This window comes from Stenella coeruleoalba, assembly GCF_951394435.1.
Source record: "Stenella coeruleoalba genome assembly, chromosome: 5".
Taxonomy (NCBI): Eukaryota; Metazoa; Chordata; class Mammalia; order Artiodactyla; family Delphinidae; genus Stenella; species Stenella coeruleoalba.
Window position 1 is genome coordinate 51,141,573 of NC_137150.1, and position 20,992 is coordinate 51,162,564.

General features: G+C 35.9%; 1 protein-coding gene across 9 annotated transcripts in view; it reads left to right on the plus strand.

Annotated features, from left to right (window-relative positions):
- Positions 1-1,444: 1,444 nt before the first annotated feature.
- ECT2 (epithelial cell transforming 2) overlaps positions 1,445-20,992 on the plus strand; it is a 63,947-nt gene continuing 44,399 nt past the window's right edge. For 3 of the 9 annotated variants that reach the window (XM_079922956.1, XM_079922952.1, XM_079922960.1), the window contains exons 1-13: positions 1,458-1,564; positions 5,149-5,300; positions 5,686-5,765; positions 5,878-5,970; positions 7,491-7,673; positions 9,150-9,239; positions 10,092-10,199; positions 11,159-11,232; positions 11,947-12,077; positions 12,218-12,333; positions 12,434-12,496; positions 13,801-14,023; positions 18,259-18,395. In XM_079922956.1, coding sequence (XP_079779082.1) covers positions 5,171-5,300; positions 5,686-5,765; positions 5,878-5,970; positions 7,491-7,673; positions 9,150-9,239; positions 10,092-10,199; positions 11,159-11,232; positions 11,947-12,077; positions 12,218-12,333; positions 12,434-12,496; positions 13,801-14,023; positions 18,259-18,395 — 1,428 coding nt within the window. In that variant the 5' untranslated portion in view covers positions 1,458-1,564; positions 5,149-5,170. Of the gene's footprint in view, positions 1,565-5,148; positions 5,301-5,685; positions 5,766-5,877; positions 5,971-7,490; positions 7,674-9,149; positions 9,240-10,091; positions 10,200-11,158; positions 11,233-11,946; positions 12,078-12,217; positions 12,334-12,433; positions 12,497-13,800; positions 14,024-18,258; positions 18,396-20,992 lie in introns of all 9 variants that reach the window. The other 6 variants (XM_079922957.1, XM_079922954.1, XM_079922958.1 and 3 more) reach the window with 4 other exon arrangements.

The following is a 20,992-nucleotide window of genomic DNA, read 5'->3' on the forward strand; positions in this document are numbered from 1 at the left end:
TTAGAAGACTGTATTGCCCGTTTATTTGCTAGTCAGACTGCCATATAACCCTTAAAAGGAATCAAGTATAGCTTTCGTTAGGCTAGCATACAATTTGTGTAGTCATACTGTGTAGGCAATCAATAGATTTGGGTGCAAAGCCTAACAGGGAGCAATGCACAGAGGAAACAGGTTGCTTTCTTCACTAGCTTAATGTATTTTCAGTGAGGAGACCTTTTGGAATGCTGGGCACACCCTAGTTTAAGTATGCAAGCACATTCCAAAGTGAAATTTCAATTACTGTTTTTCTTTGCTTTCTCCCTAACGGTTATCATAGCATTAAATGAAGGGCAGACTGTAAATATTCTTCAATTATTAACAGGGAAACCAATAATTACCAGACTGGTTCACTCATTTTGTGGAATGCATTACAAACTTTTCAGGCATTCTAAGGTAGCCTGACAAAGTTAGGAAAAATTCCAAATCCTGACGACCTGTTTGAGACGTTCAGAAGTGTTCCATTCCAAAGTACAAGTTCTCCTCCTCTTGTTGAAATTTAAGGTTTCAGCAGCGGATTCTCCTTTCTTCCTTTATTTAAACCAGCGATCAGGTGGGAACTATGCAAAACTCACCTTCGGGAGGTGTCTTTTTAAGAGGTTGTGTGACAGGATATTATATTTAGAAAACGAAGAAAATAAAAGATTTTCATAACAATCGTAATTATAGGAAAACCGATAAATTCTTGGCTAGACTTCAGAGGAAAGCAGCAAAAGACCTCGGGGAAGGGGGGGAGGGGCGGGTGCAGCAGCTAACAATTTACTTTGGCTCCAGAAGAGTCTAGAATCTCGTGACATATTTTTACATTTGTTCAAATGCAAGCTTATATATGTTTTTAAAAAGGCTTAGAAACACTAAGAATTTATTCTAATCATCCGTGAAATTCCCTAGACCAGAGCACAGTGCTTTACATACGTCAGGATTTAAATAAGAGGCTGCTGATTTGAAGTCCATCTGGAGAGACTCCGAGTTCCCGTGTCCTGGGCCCCGCTGCGCCAACAAAACCACCAAACCCCAAACCCCTTAACCCAACTTTAAATTCCTAAAGCTCAGGCAGAAAAATCTTACAGCTCACAGGAATCACTGGAGAAAAATTCATCTGTCAAGGCACTGATTACGTTTAAAGGATTTGGTGGCGGGGAAAAAAAAAAGCCGAGGGGACGAAGAATCCACTCAAACTTTCCTTAGGAAACGGGATGTTTACTGAGTAAACAAGCGGTAGTCACAGACACACCTGCTACTCCCACAGAACCCCAGGAGCCATTACCACCACCTCCTGGTAACATCCGGGCACTTCTCTACAAATTCGGGACGTTCTGACGTCGGAGCCGTTGGGTTTATTTGAAACACACGCACAACCAATCGGTTGGCACCTGCGGGGAGGTGGGCGGAGAGCGGCGGCCAATCACCGCCCCTCTGCGGGTCACTTTTTGAATTGGCTGCGGCCGCCGGAGGCGAGGAATGGCGGTAAAAGTGAGAAGGGTCGGTTCTTGAAAAGGTGGAACTTCCAGGGCGTCTTTTGAGAGTGGTGAGGGCTCTGTGGGTGCGGGTGGCGGAGGTGGGAGAGGGCCGGCGTCCCTGGAGCAGTGGGCCGCTCTGCTTGTGTCCCACGGCCCCGCCCCGGTGACCGCGAATTCCGGAGCTCCCAGCCTTGGCTTCCCGGCTCTGGGAACCACACCGCCGCGTTCCCAACATCGGGGCCGGGATGCGGAGTGGGAGCCCGAGGTCCGCCTGGCTGCTGTGCGTCGTCACCGCTCACCTGGTTGAATATTTCTTCCGAAAGAGTTTCTGGGCAAAGTGGGGAGTTGTCGGGAAAGGGGTCTTGGCAAACCGCAGTGGGCTCTGCGGCTCTGGGGGCCGGCAGCTGCGCCCTTTGGGGGCTTATCTCAGATTACTTAGTGGTTTCACCCTTGGATTCTTCTTGGCGTCTTCTCTTTAGTTTTTAGTATTTAAGATAAAACGCCCGCTCATTCCAGCGCCCCACCCCGCGTACAGACGGGTATGGCTTAACGGTTAAAAGCGCAGCCTCTGGAATCAGACCGGATTTGAACCCTTGTTTTGCCACTAACAACACTCTGACCTGGGGGGGAATTAATCTCTCCGCTCTAGGTTTCTTTACCTGTAAGAGGAATATGATAATAGTACCTGCCTCTTAGGATTGTTGCAAAGATTAAATGAATACAAGTAAAAGGTTTAGAACAATGTCTAAAAGTTTAGAATAATGCCGCATATTAAGCGTTAAATAAATATTGTTAGTCACAGTGTTATGTAATGTTAGCAGTGTTATTGTAACACCACCAACATACCCAGGAAGGCGTTTAGCTCCTCCACCCTGAAAGATGATTGCCTAAAAAAATAAGTAAAAGAAAACTTGTTTAAATGACAAATTTTATCTTTGTGATGAAAAAAGGCATGAGTTATATTTAGTTAGAAGCTCCTTGAGTATGTTCTCAGATGAGAAGTAATCTGTATGGGTTTATGAACACTGATCCTTTTGTGTTTGTTATAAAAACTTACAGAATACATAAATGTGAAAAAGTGATTAGTGTATTTCAGTTTGTAATCAGACTGTTGATATGTGATGAGTTTAGCATGCAGCTTTTTTCTAAATTTTAAAACTGTTTTGGCAGTAAATTGATCACATACAGTGTCATCAGTCAATTTTAATTTTTAATCACCTACCTTTTTTTTTTTTGGCTGCGTGGGATCTTAGTTGTGGCATGCAGGATATTCGTTGCCCCAGGATCTTCGTTGTGCAGGATCTTCGTTGGGGTCACATGGGATCTTTAGTTGCGGCATGCGAACTCTTAGCTGCAACATATGGGATCTAGTTCCCTGACCAGGGATCGAACCTGGGCCCCCTGCATTGGGAGCGCAGTCTTAGCCCCTGGACCACCAGGGAAGTCCCAATCACCTACCTGTTTTGATGGTCTTTAAACAGAGAGGCATAGGTGAAAAATGTAAACTCATGGTGTTTTTGATTTATTAAAGTCTCCCTTCTCCTACATTCCTTAAGGCAGATTAATTCATCTCTTGGTTTTTCTTTTTTTTTTTTTAAGGATATTAATTAATTTATTTTTGCTGTGTTGGGTCTTCGTTTCTGTGTGAGGGCTTTCTCTAGTTGTGGCAAGCGGGGGCCACTCTTCATCGCGGTGCGCGGGCCTCTCACTATCGTGGTCTCTCCCCTTGCGGAGCACAGGCTCCAGATGCACAGGCTCAGTAGTTGTGGCTCATGGGCCCAGTCGCTCCGCGGCACGCGGGATCCTCCCAGACCAGGGCCTGAACCCGTGTCCCCTGCAGGCAGACTCTCAACCACTGCACCACCAGGGAAGCCCCGGTTTTTCTTTTTAACATTCTTTTAAGGGGACTTTAAATGAAAGCCTGTTTAGATAGAGCCTTTCTTTTTCACTGGAAACATTTAAGTGTGAGACTTAACAAAAAAAATAAGGGCTGGATAGCATTTATCATTGATTCTAGGTAAAGGCTCTTATTAACAACTATTGGAGCACTCCTTTGGAGAGCCTTAGAATAATGATTGCCGTGGATGTTTGGTAAGACAATGAGAAATGTCCACATTGTGAGTATATATGAGAATGAATAATCGTCACTCATTTAGAGACATCATCTATTCAGTTTTTATCACAATTGGATTTGAGTTGTGCTATTATTTCTTTTCCTGATGTGGAAGCTGAGGCTTAACCTACTAAGTGCAGAGCTGAGACAGGAAGCTGAGTTGCTTGTCTTTGAAGTGTGCACCTAATAATTGCGCTTAGGTCTGTTGTTATTAGTATGTACATATTTACACTATTTGACATCACCATGCCGAAATGCTGCTAATGATACCTGAAACTATTACTTTGCTAAAAATCTGGTGGAAGTTATTTGTATATTTTATTATTCTGAAAAAGTAGGAAAGAGATCAGGCATAGACCTCCAGATAAGATTGGGCTTTCTCTTTATATTTGCCCAATATTCTGGAAATTTACTTCAAGATAATAAACTTATGTAAAAACCCCAATTTAAATTGATGAAGATCTATTCAACTTTTTCTTTGTTCCCTGCTTGCTTAACTTTTCAACTCTTTAAGTCCTGGAAATTTAAAAACAAAGATTTTCTTTAATAGTCCAGAGTCTTATTGACATGTGTTAATTGTCTCGTGAAATCTTTTAGACATTTGTAAAGTAATATAAAAATACAAGTAAGGGAGCAGTCCAGTTATACATGAGAGGTTTGGAGGAATCTACAGAGGATAAGTCAAGAGTGGTGGGTCAGGGGTTGAAAGACATGATAGGTGGAGAATTGAGCACTATTAAATACAAGTAGGTGTGGAGTAAATTATGATCTGTATTTGAAAAATGCTGGGAAATGCTTTGTGGCTGGAGCATACAGTCAATGTGGACTGGGGGAAATACAGGAGATGAGGCTAAATAGGTAGGCTAGGACTAAAGTGTAAAGTGGATGGTGAATTTGAACTTGATCTGATAGGGAGCGGTGCTCATGGAAGTTCTAAGTAGCGAAATAATGTGGTCACATTTGTTTTTAGGAGCATACCCTGAAAACCATGTGGAAAGTGACCGCTGAAGAAACTGGTGATAAAGTTGTTTGGAACTGTTGTATTTGACCAAGTGGCCACTGTGACATTGGCCACAGAAAGGGGGGCTGGGTCCCAGAGATACAGAGATGCTTTGGGGCAGGGCGAATGAGGCAGATGAAAGAGTATGGCTGGATCGTGTTTTTGACTGGGATTATTTGGGGGATGATGGTATTATAAATGAACACAGGAAGAGAAATAGTGTGGTTGAGGGCAAAGGTATGGAGTGGAGAGGTAGCATAGTATTTATGAGTACCTTTGTGAGTACTTTTTGACTGTCAGGTAATATCTGAGTACTTTCGGTACATTGTTATTTTTACTGTGTCCCTGTGAGTCAGTTATTAGTATCTTTATTTTACAGAAGAGCAAACTGAGGCTCAGAGAAGTTGAGTGACTTTGTTTGGTTCAGTATTAAAAAAAAAAAGGGTAGTGATACTTTTTATAAGTTCTAGGTATAATGCTTGTTTTTGCCCAGTAATTGTTTGTTTCATGTAATTTTATTCAAATTTTGTTTTTTTCAGCCATTGCAGAAGAGTACAAATAATGGCTGAAAATAGTGCATTAACATCCACTACTGGGAGTACAAGCTTGGCAGACTCTTCCATTTTTGATTCTAAAGTTACTGAAACTTCTAAGGAAAACTTATTTATTGGATCTACTTCATATGTTGAAGGTAAACATGTTATCTGCTTTAAAATATCAAATCACTATTTTAATCCTAAACTTACTGACTAGTAACTTTCTTATGATTTAACTGTAAAACTGTTAAGCTAGGCTACAGGTATTCAGTAAAAATTTGTTAACAGAAACTCTTTACACTAGATTTTTATTATTGTTTGGATAAATGCTTCCCAAATTTGAAGGTGAAAGCATCTTGTTGGATATTGCTTTTTCCGTATGTGAGGGCAGTCTAGCTGCAACATTGTTCTCCTGGTCAGGAGAAGAGCCAGTTCTTCCTTTTTCACTGTATAAATGGATCTTTCCTAAAGTTGCATGTGCTGTTGATTTTGATGTTAGTGAATAAAAATGTTTTACTTAAACATTTTTAATTTTAATAGAAGAAATGCCTCAGATTGAAACAAGAATAATATTAGTTCAAGAAGCTGGAAAACAAGAAGAACTTATAAAAGCCTTAAAGGTATGGGAATTTAGTTTTTAGATTTTTGGGTTTTTTTAAATATTTTTCTTCCATCTGTGTATAAATAAATTTATAGTTTTCTTAACCTCATACTTAAGTCTCTTTTCCACAGACTATTAAAATAATGGAAGTCCCTGTTATAAAGATAAAAGAAAGTTGTCCTGGAAAATCGGATGAAAAATTTATAAAAAGTATTGTTAATATGGTAGGTCAAGCATTTCATTGCATGTGGCATGCTGCACTTCCTTTGATTGTATTTGTAGAGTCCACTCATGGTGATTGGACCTAAATTAGGCACAAGTTATACTCTGAGCACTCTGAAGCTAGATTAATAGAAACTATTACATTTATTTTAAAATTTGGGTGTTTCCGAAACCCAAAAATGTAATGTTTCATAAATAATGAAATCCTTATAAAGTAATTTGGCATTGTTAGATTTAAATGACCTTCCATTTATGTATTTATGAAGATGACACTTTAAACTCTTTAGCTTCTTTTTTCTCAATAATTTTATATTTATTCTAAATTCTTGCTTTATTTCCAGAATTACAAATCACAATAATTGACAGTCATCAGGGAATTTACCTCAGCATGTGAAATATATCTAACTCTCTATACCAGTTATACTAGATTGTGAGGGCCTCCATGTCAAAATACCACAGACTGGGCAACTTAAACAATGTGAGAAATGTATTTTCTCACTTTCCTGGAGACTAAAAGTCCAAGATCAAGGTGTCAGCAGGTTTGATTTCTCTTGAGGCCTCTCTCCTTGGTTTGTAGATGGCTGCCACCTTCTTCATATATCTTCACACAGCCTTCTGTGCATGCACATCTCTGCTCTTTCGTGTGTCCAAATTTCCTCCTCTTATAATGACACCAATCCACCACTAAGCCAATCTGACTAGGATCCACCCTTGTGACTTCATTTAACCTTAATTACATGTTGAAAGGCCATATTTCCAGATAGTCACATTCTAAGGTATCCCTATAGGACCTCAGCATGAGTTTTGGATATACACAATTCAGCCCTACACATCAGCCTAGCAAATAAATCCCAAATAATTTACTGACCCATTTGAATTTTCTTTTAAATGGTTCTGTTCTTTAAAAACGGGAGGCATATAGATACCGAAATATCTTCATTCTTTTTCATAGATCTACAGTATAAAGTGTTAAACACTAACTTGCCTTTTTATATCCTGTGTTTGCCATGCTGCAACTGCCTACATATTTCATATATTTCTCTTACTTCCCTTGTATATACTGAAATCATTAACTCCATCCTTTTTGTAGATGTTGCATGTCATAGTATTTTTTCTATTTTTCTGAAAACAGTTTGTGCAGGAAGAACTATATGCGTGGCATCATTTTCTTGATCAGAATAAAGAGCAGTAGTGGATATCTTTCTAATGCATCTTACTATAAATACGTGTACTTAAAAATTCATCATCTTTATTTTGTATGCATACTAGATGCTTTATAATGACTACCTTTATAATAATCTTCAAAATTTAAGATCTTAATATGGATGGAGATACGTTTATATAAAAACATAAGTAAAGAAATATGACTGTCCACTATTAAGTATAATGCTTATTGTGTGATTTTAAACTTCTACAAATATAAAAATGTTGATATTGAATTGATTTTTAGGTCTTATTTAGAGAGACACATGAATTAATTTTATAATATTTTATTTCTAATAACTCCGTGAAAAAAATCAAGGAAATTAAAGTGCCATTTGTGAAGATGGAATCAGTTGAAGAATTTAAAAGTTTGGATTCTCCAGAATTTGAAAATGTATTCATAGTCATGGACTTCCAGGATTCTGTCTTTAATGAGTTATACAAGACTGACTGTAGAGTTATTGGACCACCAGTTGTATTAAACTATGCACAAAAAGGAGAGGTAAGAAAGAATATACGCTTATTATAACTTCTCAAGGTTACATTTTTATTAAAGAATTTTTATGCAGAAAAATTTCATTAATTGTTGAGAATGTGAATATTTAGGATAGGAATAGTAGTGGCTACTCTAATATAGTCCTGTAATTCTAAACAATATTATTTACATATATTTAGTCTCAATACCTGCAGTATCTTGGGAAGTAGTAGTTTGCTTAAACTTGAGTTCTAAAGATGTGTACATATACATAAACTTTAATTTTCCTTCACACAGAACTGGTACCACAATTCCATTTTTATCAGTTTCTGCATGATTTAAAATTAGGGAAATTACTTTAGCTATTTATTTATTTATTTATTCATTCATTCATTTATGACTGTGTTGGGTCTTCGTTGCTGCGTGCAGGCTTTCTCTATTTGCGGCGAGGGGGGCTACTCTTCGTTGCGGCGCGCGGGCTTCTCATTGTGGTGGCTCCTCTTGTTGCGGAGCACAGGCTCTAGGCACGCGGGCTTCAGTAGTTGTGGCACGTGGGCTCAGTAATTGTGGCTTGCTGGCTCTAGAGCGCAGGCTCAGTAGTTGTGGCGCACGGGCTTAGTTGCTCTGCGGCATGTGGGCTCTTCCCAGACCAGGGCTTGAACCCATGTCCCCTGCATTGGCAGGCAGATTCTTAACCACTGCACCACCAGGGAAGTCCTACTTTAGCTTTTTGTTTTTAAATAGCATTTCAATGTAAGAGTTGTAGTAAATACCTATTCTTTGGTTTTTATTGCTCTGTTTTGGCATTCTTAAGCTTGCCTTAACTTTAAATTGCTTGGGTCTTTGTGCTTCTTTTGTTATAGATACTAGTAATGAGCACATGATAATCTTTGATTCTCTGTTTTGATTCAGAAGTGTTGCTTTCAGAAACCACATAAACTTTTTAAAGGCCACAATTATGGAAAAGAACATTCCTGTATAATAGTGGAAATTAAATATATATTTTTAACCATTTTCTTTCATGTATAGATAGATAGATAAAACCATTTGTTAAATTGTTTATTATCTCCATTTTTTAGCTCAAAAATTGGAATCATATTTGGTTCAAGTGTATGTATTATTAGTATTTATTAGAAACTATTTTTGACTTCTTTTAACTTTAATTTGAAGCATTTACAGTAACGTATGGAAATCTTTCCATATAATACTTCATCTGTGTCAAAGTACATTTTGGAAATAAAGGTTTGGGTATGAATATTTATGTTTTATTTGCCAGTAGTAAAGTGTGTCTAGATGATATGTATCAAATACGATATGGGAATCATGGGAAATTTTTATTGTGAAACTGGGTTTTTGCTATTTGTTGCATATTGAAAGATGGAAGTATATCTTTGGATTGGGAAAGTTAATTGGCAAGAGAGGGAAATACGTTTAGCTTGAGAAAGATGTGTTCTATTTTTACTGTAAAGAAGCTCACAGATTTAAAATTGTTGTATCCTTCAGCCTTTGCCATTTTCATGTCGCCCACTCTATTGTACAAGCATGATGAATCTAGTACTATGTTTTACTGGATTCAGGAAGAAAGAAGAACTAGTAAGTATTTTAAAACATTCTATTCAAAGAATATTTTTTCTAGCAAAATAAATTTAAATTAGCTTTTTTTTTGGTAGTTATATCATGGTTTTATTTTTAAAACATTGAAGGAGAAATTACTATGAATATACTAGGTCTTAAACTTTGTGAAGAAATACTCTGAAGAGCCTTGTAAAGAAACAGATATTTCATCTAGGATAGCTGGTATGTGAATTAGAAAAATTTCATGACTGTCTAATCTGTTTAAACTGTCTTTTTGTTAAGTATCACATCAGCCACATTATTTGAAGTTTTTGTTTACGCATTGTGATTTTTTGTTATGCAGGTCCAGCCTTAAAGCATTCTCGTTGCTCTAGAGAATTCATAGAAACTTCTTTCTTTGACCCATAAAATTTTTTATGTTGGAGCTAATGGGGTATTACTCTAATTTTGTGGGAAGAATCTTGGTGTGATGGCAACCTGGTTTTAAAAAAATAATGTACTGGGACACACAGTTTTTCCAGGCATGAGCCCGATACATCCCCCTTTGCTTGGCAAAGCAATAATGCTATTCTTTTCTACTTCACCCCCCTCCAAAAAGTAATATATTTACTTTCTTACTTGTGTAAAAGCCAGTTGTTAATTAACTTAGTTTTGTGTGATCATCTTTACTAGCTTATCTCTGTATAATTTTGCCTGTGCCAGTAAGGCAAATGAACCTTTAATTTTTTTGACATAAAATTTATCTTTATAAAAATTCACATATGTACCTTATAAATAGGAAGTATTCAGTAAATGCTAAATGAATTATAAACATAGTTTAAAATTTTGTTCAAATTAATGATAAAGTCAATGTTTACATTTTCTTTTGAGGTCAGATTGGTGACATTGGTTCATCACATGGGTGGAGTTATTCGAAAAGACTTTAATTCAAAAGTTACACATTTGGTGGCAAATTGTACACAAGGAGAAAAATTCAGGGTATGTAGACTTCGGTATTTTTGTATATTTCAATATAGCACTGTTTGAGGATGGATTTAACAGTAGTGCTCTTATCCTGTCTATTTCCCCCATAATTTATTGAGGATCAGAAATTCAATTTTTGCTCTAGGAACATTTAGTAAAAATTTTAAATCATAGGAGTGTGGCCCCTGAGGTTTGAAGGAGGCAGTGGAACTTGAGTTAGGTCTTAAAAGATGATGGGGATTGTGGAGGTTGGTAGGTGGATAACAGTTTAGGCAGATGAATAATATTAGCAAAGATTACTATGAGCAGTGGTGAATAAGGAAGTCAGAAGGTCATGAGGGCAGATATTTCTCTCTTATCTAAAGCAGAACTTTGTTCTTATAAAATGGTTCCAAGATTTAACTTGTGAAAATTATAAAAGAATGGGAGAAAATACTTTCATTGGGATTAAAGTCTTAGTTTAAGATTGCACTTGAATATGTTAGGAAGAGTTTATCACTTTGTTCCCACCCTCCATCAGTGTATTTATGTAGCAAATGGTAATTTTAGGGTATTGTTGAATTCCTGGGAGGTATACTTACAATTCATATCTAAGGTTTTAATGACTTAATCGGAAATTTTCTCTTACTCTTACTGCTGTCTTGGGGGTTAGTACTTCCAAGGAGGTAAACACAAAGAGAAATAGAAATGTAATAAAGATGAACTTAATTAACTTCACAGATGTATTTATTTAAAATACAGTGAAACAGTTTGGACATCATGGAACTTGTTTCAAAGTTATTTTAACCTAAATTGTATGATGGAAAGATAGTTTTTTCTGTTAATTTTTCTTTACATTTTGTTACAAAGCAGATGAACAATGATCTAAGACTGTGTAAAATGTATGTATATAATTGCTTATAACTTGCATGAATGCAGTTATTTAAGGTAAAAATTCACCATATAATTAATGATAAACATGTTTATGTTTTTAGATAGCTGTGAGCCTGGGTACTCCAATTATGAAACCAGAATGGATATATAAAGCTTGGGAAAGGCGGAATGAACAGTAAGTGTTTAGAAATTCAGTGGTTAATTATGTGAATCAGTCACGTTGTGTCATGAAGATAAACCCACATGCCCAAAATTCATAGATTAGTATATAAAAAATTAAGTCAGTCTTTGTGAAGCTTAGGGAATAAAGTCTAGGAGGAGCAAAGTTTTGTTTATAAAAAATTGAAAATGGCAAGACATCTATGATATCTTTGAACTTCACTTTGTGAAATAATTTAATAACCATTAAGAACATTCTAAAATTATCAGGTAATAGCTTAATGCATCTGGATGTTTGGGATGTGCCATATTTTTTCTTATTTTCTGTTTGTCTGGTTACATTTTAAGTGGTGATTGCATTTCGTAACCTTGTTAAGCTTTACAATCTCATAATTCCTTGCTATTGTACTTCATTATTACTTAAGATTTTATGAAACTATAGAACTCCTGGAATGCATATAAAATTTCATGTACAGAGCAGAGATTTGCATCTTGTAAAGATTACCCGTGATTAAACTTTGTGAGATGTTGTTACTTCTGGGATGACTGAGGACACGTCAATTTTTTTTCTAACTGAGGTTTTTATGAACATTTCAGGACCAAATGTAAAATATTTTCAGTAAATAGGTTATGCTAAAACCTTGAGAATTACCGTAGATTTATAAATTAATCTGCCTAACTTATTGAATTTCAGTTGAGCTGGTTTTAGAAGAGTGTGTTTTGTTTTTAGGGATTTCTGTGCATCATTTGATGAATTTAGAAATGAATTTAAAGTTCCTCCATTTCAAGATTGCATTTTAAGTTTCCTGGGATTTTCAGATGAAGAGAAAACCAATATGGAAGAAATGACTGAAATGCAAGGTAGAATTTAGCATAATTTAGAAGTTATATGTATTTTATTGCTTACTCCTGCTGATCAGGAGGTGAATATGCCTCTTTAAAAATTTGGGCCTGGGGCTAAATAGTTGGGCTTATGTATGCTTGTATGCTTTCCTCTTTAGGAGGAAACTATTTACCTGTTGGAGATGAAAGATGCACTCACCTTATAGTTGAAGAAAATATAGTAAAAGAACTTCCATTTGAACCTTCAAAGAAACTTTATGTTGTCAAGCAAGAGGCAAGTAATTCTAGAATGAGATTGGTTTTTAAAAAGCATTGGTAATATTGATAGCTTATCTGATGAGATAAATTCTTAATTAAAATGTTCTTTCCCCTAGTGGTTCTGGGGAAGCATTCAGATGGATGCCCGAGCTGGAGAAACTATGTATTTATATGAAAAGGTATGCTTTTTGTCCCTTTTGTCATTTATTCTGTGAATTTGATTGTATAAAGATGACACTTTTTTATCCCAAAAGAGCATAGTATAATTAGCACACAGGTCATCTTTTTTGTCATATTTAGGGGTTTCAGAATAATTAAACAGTTGGATATTGAGTAATAGTCTATGTAGATTTTCATTCTGTGCAAATTCTTGGTAATACCATCATGAACAGTAACATCCCTATCTTCAAAAACTTAGAACCTTAAAGGAAAGAGAGACGTGCAGAAATGTGCTCTAATTGAGTAATGTATGTATTCTAACTAGCTTCACTCTGAGAGACTCAGGCGCAATTGAAAGAGCAAATAAATATGAGCCAGCTTCCTAGGCTAACCTGTTAAGGACATTCATGTTAGATAGCAGGTGGGAGAGGGAATGAAAACTTGAAAGTACATTAAAATAGCAAGTAGTTTAGTATGGCTTTGGAAAAGAGTGTGGGAAAGAAGGCCAACAGATAAAGCTGACTAGATAGGCAGAATCAAGTTTTTAATATGTTAAAGGGTTTGGATTTGTCCTGTACATATTGGAACCACTGAAGAATATTAAGGGGAGAGATGGCATTTTAAAAATGACTGTAGTAGAAGGAATATAGGCAAGGAAAAATCCAGCCTGGATGCTGGATCTTGGTGAAAAGTAGTATCATTCACCAAAATGTGACATGAAGGTATAGAAGCAGGCTTTAAGGAAAATTTACTTCAGTTCGAGATTTAATAATTTTGAATGGAATATTTGAAAGTGAAGGTGTGGATTTATTGTGTTTCTATAAAATCTAAATATGTACTCTGTTGTGTTCTCTTTGGACTCTTTTATTCTCAATGTAAGGTTCCTGACATAAAGTTTAAAAAATATGCCTTAGATTTCAGAAGAGAACTCCTAAAATCAAGTGGTATTCGACAAATATTGGCGAGCACTATGTCCAAGCATTGTGCTAAATGCCAGAGATACGGTGAATGAAATATGAATGGTCTCTGTCTTCCTGGAGTTTATGGCCTAATGGGGAGTAGACAATAAAGACGCTTACAGATGAATATGTAATAGTAATAGTGCTATGGAGAAAAAGCATTAGGTGTTAAGGGTTAGATAATTACAATGCTCCTTTGATTATTATGTTTCATGAGGCTTCTGAATTACATGGAAGAGTATATAGATGTACAGTTCTTGTGCAAAACCCCGATTTTGTCAGACTCGTAAATATATTTTTCTTTTGTTCCTGTCTCAGTAAAGAACCACTGAAGTAAAATCGAGCTTTTGTGCTTTTGATTGCAGGCTAATACACCTGAGCTCAAGAAATCAGTATCACTGCTTTCTCTAAATACCCCAAACAGCAATCGCAAAAGACGTCGTTTAAAGGAGACACTTGCTCAGCTTTCAAGAGAGACAGACATGTCACCTTTCCCTCCCCGTAAGCGCCCGTCAGCTGAACATTCCCTTTCTATAGGGTCACTCCTAGATATCTCCAACACACCAGAATCTAGCATTAACTACGGAGGTAATTCACATTTTAAAAAATTGATGTTTAAATTTAGTGGAATAGAATAATTATTAGAATATAGATAGATAAATTCCTACTACAGTGAATATGAAAGGCTCTTTGTTTTACATTAATTAATTAATTTAAGTTTGGCTGCGTTGGGTCTTCGTTGCTGCACGCGGGCTTTCTTTAGTTGTGGCGAGCGGGGGCTACTCTTCGTTTCGGTGTGCGGGGGCTACTCTTCATTTCGGTGTGCGGGCTTCTCCTTGCGGTGGCTTCTCTTGTTGCGGAGCACAGGCTCTAGGCACGCGGACTTCAGTACTTGTGGCACACGGGTTCAGTAGTTGTCGCTCTCGGGCTGTAGAGCGCAGGGTCAGTAGTTGTGGCACACAGGCTTAGTTGCTCCGCGGCATGTGGGATCTTCCTGGACCAGGGCTCGAACCTGTCTCCCCTGCATTGGCAGGCGGATTCTTAACCACTGAGCCACCAGGGAAGTCCCAGAAAGGCTCTGTTTTTAATGACCTTTGTTCTGTCTGAGGAGAAAAGGCACACGAAAATGCTTACATTTAATAGTTGCTTGCTATATACTAACTGTTTATGTGTTTTGTATATTTATAAGATAGGTTTTATTGTCCCTGTTTTACAGATGACTAGATTGAGGTTAGAGAAGGAAAACTTGTCTGGGGTCACACACCTAGAAATTGATAGAACTGTTCAAAGAGCAGGTTCTTAACACACAGGAATCATAGAAGATGTCACATAGATTATAGAGAAAATAGGTACAGTGAAGTCAGAGGAAGGTGAATTTACTTTGTTCTCAGCTGATATAGGAAGCCACCTATAATTAGCTCTTCTCTCTTGATCTTCAGTTTTTCCCCTCTGTTTTTTTTAGTCTGCACACAAATTTGTTGTGTTTTCTAATTTATGAAACAATCAAAACCTTCCCTGGACTCTGTAATACTTTCCACTTACTGTCCCATTTCCCTCTTCCCTTTCATATAGGTACTCTTGAAGGAATCACCTTGATCCATTGTCTCATTTCCTTGCTTTTTATTTTCCTTTCAATTCATTCCAATTGAATTTCATTCATTCCAGTTGCTCTTGCTGGGGGTGCTGACAGTTTTTGTGTAATCAGCAGCATTCAACACATTAGCAGCTACTCCTTCCTGGACACATTTTTTAATTTTGGCTTTTGCATATCATTCGTTTCACATTCTCCTTGACCTAACTTCTCTCTCTAACTCTAAATGTGGAATATTATTCCTGAGTCGTTTCTTCTCCATTGAATTCTTCCTAAATTTTCTCATTTAATTCCATGGCTTTTCTATATGCTGTTGACTCCCAAATTTGAGGTTTTCCCTGTCCAACAATATACTTGACACCTCCTTGTTCATGTCTAATACACATCCTAAACTTAACATAATCAAATTAGAACTCTTGATTCTCTCTGCCACTCCAACTCTGTTCCTTTGTTACACTTCCTTTATCAACCTTTTCTGTAAAAATGGTCTCTCTTAGACAATTGCAGTGGTCCCCAAGTGGTCTCCCTGTACTCATTTTTGCCTTTCTACATGCAGACTAACCAGTCTCTAAAAACGTATAAATTAGTTCATGCCACTCCTCTGCATGAAGTCATTCAATGGCTTTGTATTACCGTAGCTTTCAGGTTCCTATGTAATCTTTCTTCACCTACTTCTAACCTCATGTGCTTTTGTCCTCCACTAATCCTCTCTGGGTGTCAGTCATGATATCTTTATTATTATTCAGATTTTTCTACTACAACCATACCTCAGGAACTTTATATTTGCTCTCCCTGTCTTAAATCTTATCGGGGTTCTCTTTAAAGTTAAGTCTCTGTCCCACTACTCCTTCCTACCAACCCGTTACCTGGTTGTTGCCTTCAGTAGTAGTTATCACTGTTAGAAATTGTTTGTTTACTGCTTTATTTTACTTGCTTCACCAGAATGTAAGCTGGAAGAGAACAAGAACCTTGTCTAGCTTCTCTGCTTTATTCCCAGTGCCTAGGATAGAGTAGGTACTCACTAAATATTCATGGAAGGAATTGAAAGTCAATTTAAGGTAGGCCCAGAAAACTGAGGTGGATTTGAGATTATAAGAGGAGCAAGAATACAGGTAACAGCGTACAAAATGAGTTTTTAGGGAAAAGTGAATAGGTCAGTTTGATTGGAGGATGGAGGAGTAAGAGTCACATTAGAAAAAGGTTAATTGGGGCCTAATATTAGAGAACTTTGAGATCAGACTGGCATGTCTGATCTGTATATTGTCATCAGCAAGGAACTTTAGAAACTTGAGCAGCAGTGATTCATTGAGTAAGTAATTTGTAGTGGATTATTCTTACATTATTACTTACATTGAGATTATTCTTACATTATTACTTACATTGAGTAAGTAATTTGTAGTGGATTATTCTGAAGCATGATTAGAAGTAAGGCAGTTTAGAGATAGCCTGACCATGAAGTAATCTCTAGAGACTTGGGCCGCAAGGTAATAAGGCCCTAAACCAGGGTTGATGATGTTTGGAAAGAAAAGTAAGAAGCACTGGGGAAATATTGATAGAATGGAGTGATGGGGAGGAAGAGGAGAAGATGGCAAAGTATTAAATGGAAGAAATTCTTCCTTAGCAAAAATAGAAAGTTTATATTTTGGAGGAAAGAGTGTAGTTTGAGAGAAAATCCAGGTTAAATTGAGGTAGAAATGTCCAGTAGGCATTTGGAAAAGCTGAACCAGGTGCTTGGGTGGGGGATTATGATTAGATATGTAGATCTAAGAATTTACTGGTTCTGTGATCATGGTGGACCTAATGGGCATGAGATGGTAAGAGATGAACATAAAGGACTGAAGCTTGAATATGAAGTTGAGGGGACAGAAGAAAATGAACCACTAAAGAAAACAGACATGACAACTGTTATGTATTAGGTATTCTGAATAATAGAATACCCAGTTTGTAGATCACTGCTTAGACACAATAATTAAATTAGATCAGTGTATGTCAGTTTTTTTCCCCCTAAAGTATACCGTAATGGCAGAGACTCCTGGGTCTGGTGAGTGTAGCCCAAAATAATATATGGCAAGTGGGAAATTCTTTGAAGTCTGTTTTTTTGTTTTTTTTTAAACATTCAGAACTCCACAGTATGCATGATTGTTTAAATTAATGCTTAAGATTATTTATCATTGAGTAAATTTGATATGCTGGGACTATATATTGTCTTCTTTCATGTCATTCTATTATGTGTTATACATTCCTTTTCCTATTGAGAACTTGCTATTAGGAGATTCTGTATATAATGTTTAAGTATTCTAACCATATTGATAGTAAGAAAATGTATTTTAAGCTTTCATGAAATTTCATTAAAAATTTTTTCTTGAGATACATATAAAATATACTAATGCATCCTCCCTCCAATTTGGGTTAGACTGAATATCTTATGTTAAGATACTTTAACAGAGAATTTAGTTAATGTTGGGTTTGTTTTTTTTTTTTTTAAGGGAGTCTTTCTCCATATATATATGAAAAGTTTTCCATTATTTTGACTGTGTAATCGTAACAACCTTTTCCTTCTTTTTTAACTTAAATATCTTTATATATTGCTGTAAAGATTCAGATTTCCTAAATGGAAATATTCTGCCATATTTGCTTTAGTATTCATTCATTCATTCTCTCTCTCTCTCTCTCTTTTTTTACATACACGTGTATTTTTTATATCTGTGCTGTTTTGAGAGAAAGTTGGAGATATGATGTGCCTCTACCTCTAAATACTTAATTGTGTATTTCCCAAAATACAGGAACATTTCTTACATAAGTACAGTATAAGTATTATAATTAGGAAATTAACATTTAATACTATGATCTACTCTATAGACCTTCAAATTTTACCAGTTATTCCACTAATGTCCTAATGTGCTTTTAAGCAAAAGAAAAAAGTTTTTTCTGGCTTAGGATCCAATCCATGATCACAGGTTGTTGTGTTATCTTTCTCTAGTTTCTTCTTATCTGGAACAGTTCTTTTTTTCAATCAATCTTTGTTTTTAATGACCTCGATAATTTTGAAGAGTACATGACCATTATTTTTTTCTGCCCTTATTCTAGGAGGAAATTCTACTTTAATGAAAATGTGTATGGTGGTATATTTATAGGAGTAGATATCTTTCCCTTTTTTCCTATTAAATTTGTACAGTGTTTGGTACTTACATCTGACTTCCATTTTAAATCTTTCCTCCTTTATACCTTTTAGAAACACCAAAGTCTTGTACTAAGTCATCTAAAAATTCTACTCCAGTTCCTTCAAAGCAGTCAGCCAGGTGGCAAGTTGCAAGAGAGCTCTATCAGACTGAAAGTAATTACGTAAATATATTGGCCACAATTATTCAGGTAAGAGTTGGGAAAAATGTTCTCTGTTCCAGTGTTTATAAGTAAAAAAAATCTAAGTGGTATTATTTTTTATAAGAAAATTATATAAGCATAGAATTTGAACAGATATTAAAAATGAAAATGTATGACAAAAACTGCTCTTAGGGAAATGACATAACTGTAAGAGTAGCGTTTTATTCATGCAGAAATAGCATCTTTTTTTAATAGTGACTTTAAAGAGAGAAGGATCCTCAATAGACAGTCTCAGAGGGGACTGTTTAATTCAGAATTTAGCAGCTTCCATGTCAAGATACTGCATTTATATTTGGAAGTGGTAGCTTTTTCTGATAATGTGTATTCTAGAGTCACTGCTTTATTTAGTACTGTATATATATGGAAAAGCAATTAGCAATGAAGCATAACAATATGGTTGTCATTTTTTTTAGTAATCCTTTACTGTGTCGAGTTTTCTTAAATTACGCAGTAGTCAAATGTTGATTCATTGCTTACTAATATTAAAACGTACTATGAAGTTATTTCTGAAGAAAAACAATTCTAATGAATCCTTGTAGGTTGAAATTGAAGAAGATATTAAGGAATAAATCAAAATTCAAGGTTCTGAAAGACACAATAATAGGACATTATTTTGGAATCTGTAGAAAGAAGGAATAACTTTGTGGTAATGAAGGAAATAGTTTGTCAGGAAAATAAGGTTGATACCACCAAGCTTGACTTTGAATAGAAAAATATAGGGAGTTTCTGATTTGGGTTTAATTTTTAACTGATCTCTATTTGAAATCTTAATATATCTCATTAAGGTCCAATATAATGGCCTTTAGTTGCTTGTACCATTGATAAAATGCATGAATAAGAAATGAAAAGACTTCTTTCTTGGTATTCACAGAGAGATTATTCTTCACAGTTAATTTGTTTAGCAGTAGTCAGGGTTTTATGAGGCCCTCTGCTATATTAAACTTCACTTGTTTTAAGTCAGCTCTGCTCTTCTTCCTCAAGGGAAATCATCCTAGATGAGTTTCTTGTTGAAGTTTTTATAGTCAGCCAAAATGTGGTTGAGTAGCAGAAAATCCCTTTGGCATATACTGTTCATGTACTTTGGTAGCATTTATTACCTAGAAATGTAAATCCTTTCAGGCTGTGGTAAAGGCACTGGAGTTTCAGAATTTTAATTTGCATATCAATTAAATTCACTAAAACTTCTTTTTCAAAAGCACTTGTAATTATTACACTGTAGACAGACTTTCATACCACTGTGCTTAGTATAAACTCACCTAAGTTTATTTAAAAGATTGTGGTCTAAATTCATGATAGTGTTCTTTTTAAGCTTTTTTTTTTAGGACTAATGTGTCTTTTTTTTTTTTTTTTTTTTAGTTTGGATTTGGAATAGCTTAATTTTAACTTAGCTCCCAAATTAAGTGACTATCCAGCAGCTTGATGTATTCCAAATAATACTTAGGTACCTATTAATATAAAGTTTTGTGACAAGTGTTAAAGAGGGTTCCTGTTTTAAAGGAACTTAGACTGGAAGAGGAGTTAAAACATACACACCTATTATAATACCAAGTGGAAGGTTATGAACTTCATGAGGGAGGTTTAGTTAAGGTATTTGGAGATTTGTATGGTGAGAATTTTGCTCCTCTTCCAGCTTAGGGAAGGTTTGGTCTGGAATTTTCAGTGGTTGAACATTGGGAGAAGTATCATAAAGAAGATACAAATTGAAGTGAGTGTTAAAGCATAATTATGATTGGTGCATGCAAAGAGTATGGAAGGAAGTGTATTTGAGATTATTCCAACAGTACAAACTGAAGATATGTATCATTCAAGGTATTACAGAGTAGTCTAGGGGGATTAGAGTTGAGGGTGGGTTAAGTGGACTGGGATAGGGGTTGGAGTATGGATACAGTGAGAGTTAAGACTGCTTATGCCAGACTGGAGACGGCCTTTGTACAGTGTGTCACGTGTAATTATAGAAGAATTTTTGATGGGAGGAGGGATGATATCACTTGACTTGTATTTTAGAAGGGAACTTGGTTCACTTTGAAGGAGGTATTGAAGAAGGGGAAATTGTGGAGGCAAGGAAATCTACTTGGAGGTTATTTTGGCAGTCTTGGTTAGAGATTTTGAGAACCTGAACTTCTTAAGACAGTATCAGTGAGAATGAAAAGAGGATAGATTTGAGAAATATTGGAAAGGTAGAATCAATAGTATTTTGGCTAACTAATTTTATATGAGTGATTAAAACAAATAGTAGAACTGTTTTAAGGTATTGTGTCTTAAGAATACTGAGAAGTTTTAATGAATCTTGATGTATTTTGGTGTCTGAATATTTTTGTTTAGGAATTGCTTATAAATGGTTACAGATATCTTTGCATCCTCTATTGTGTTTTTTCCCAATTCCATTTCTTTCCCCTCTCTCAGCAATAACTGTAATCTGGAATTTTGTGCTTATCATTTTCCTTATAGATCTATCACATATGTGTAGAACATCAAATGTAACAGTATATATTTTCTAGTGAATTGCTTTTTTCACTTGATAGAAATGTTCTTGAAACACATCTGTGTCACTGCATGTAGTAGTAATTCATTTTCCTGTATGAATA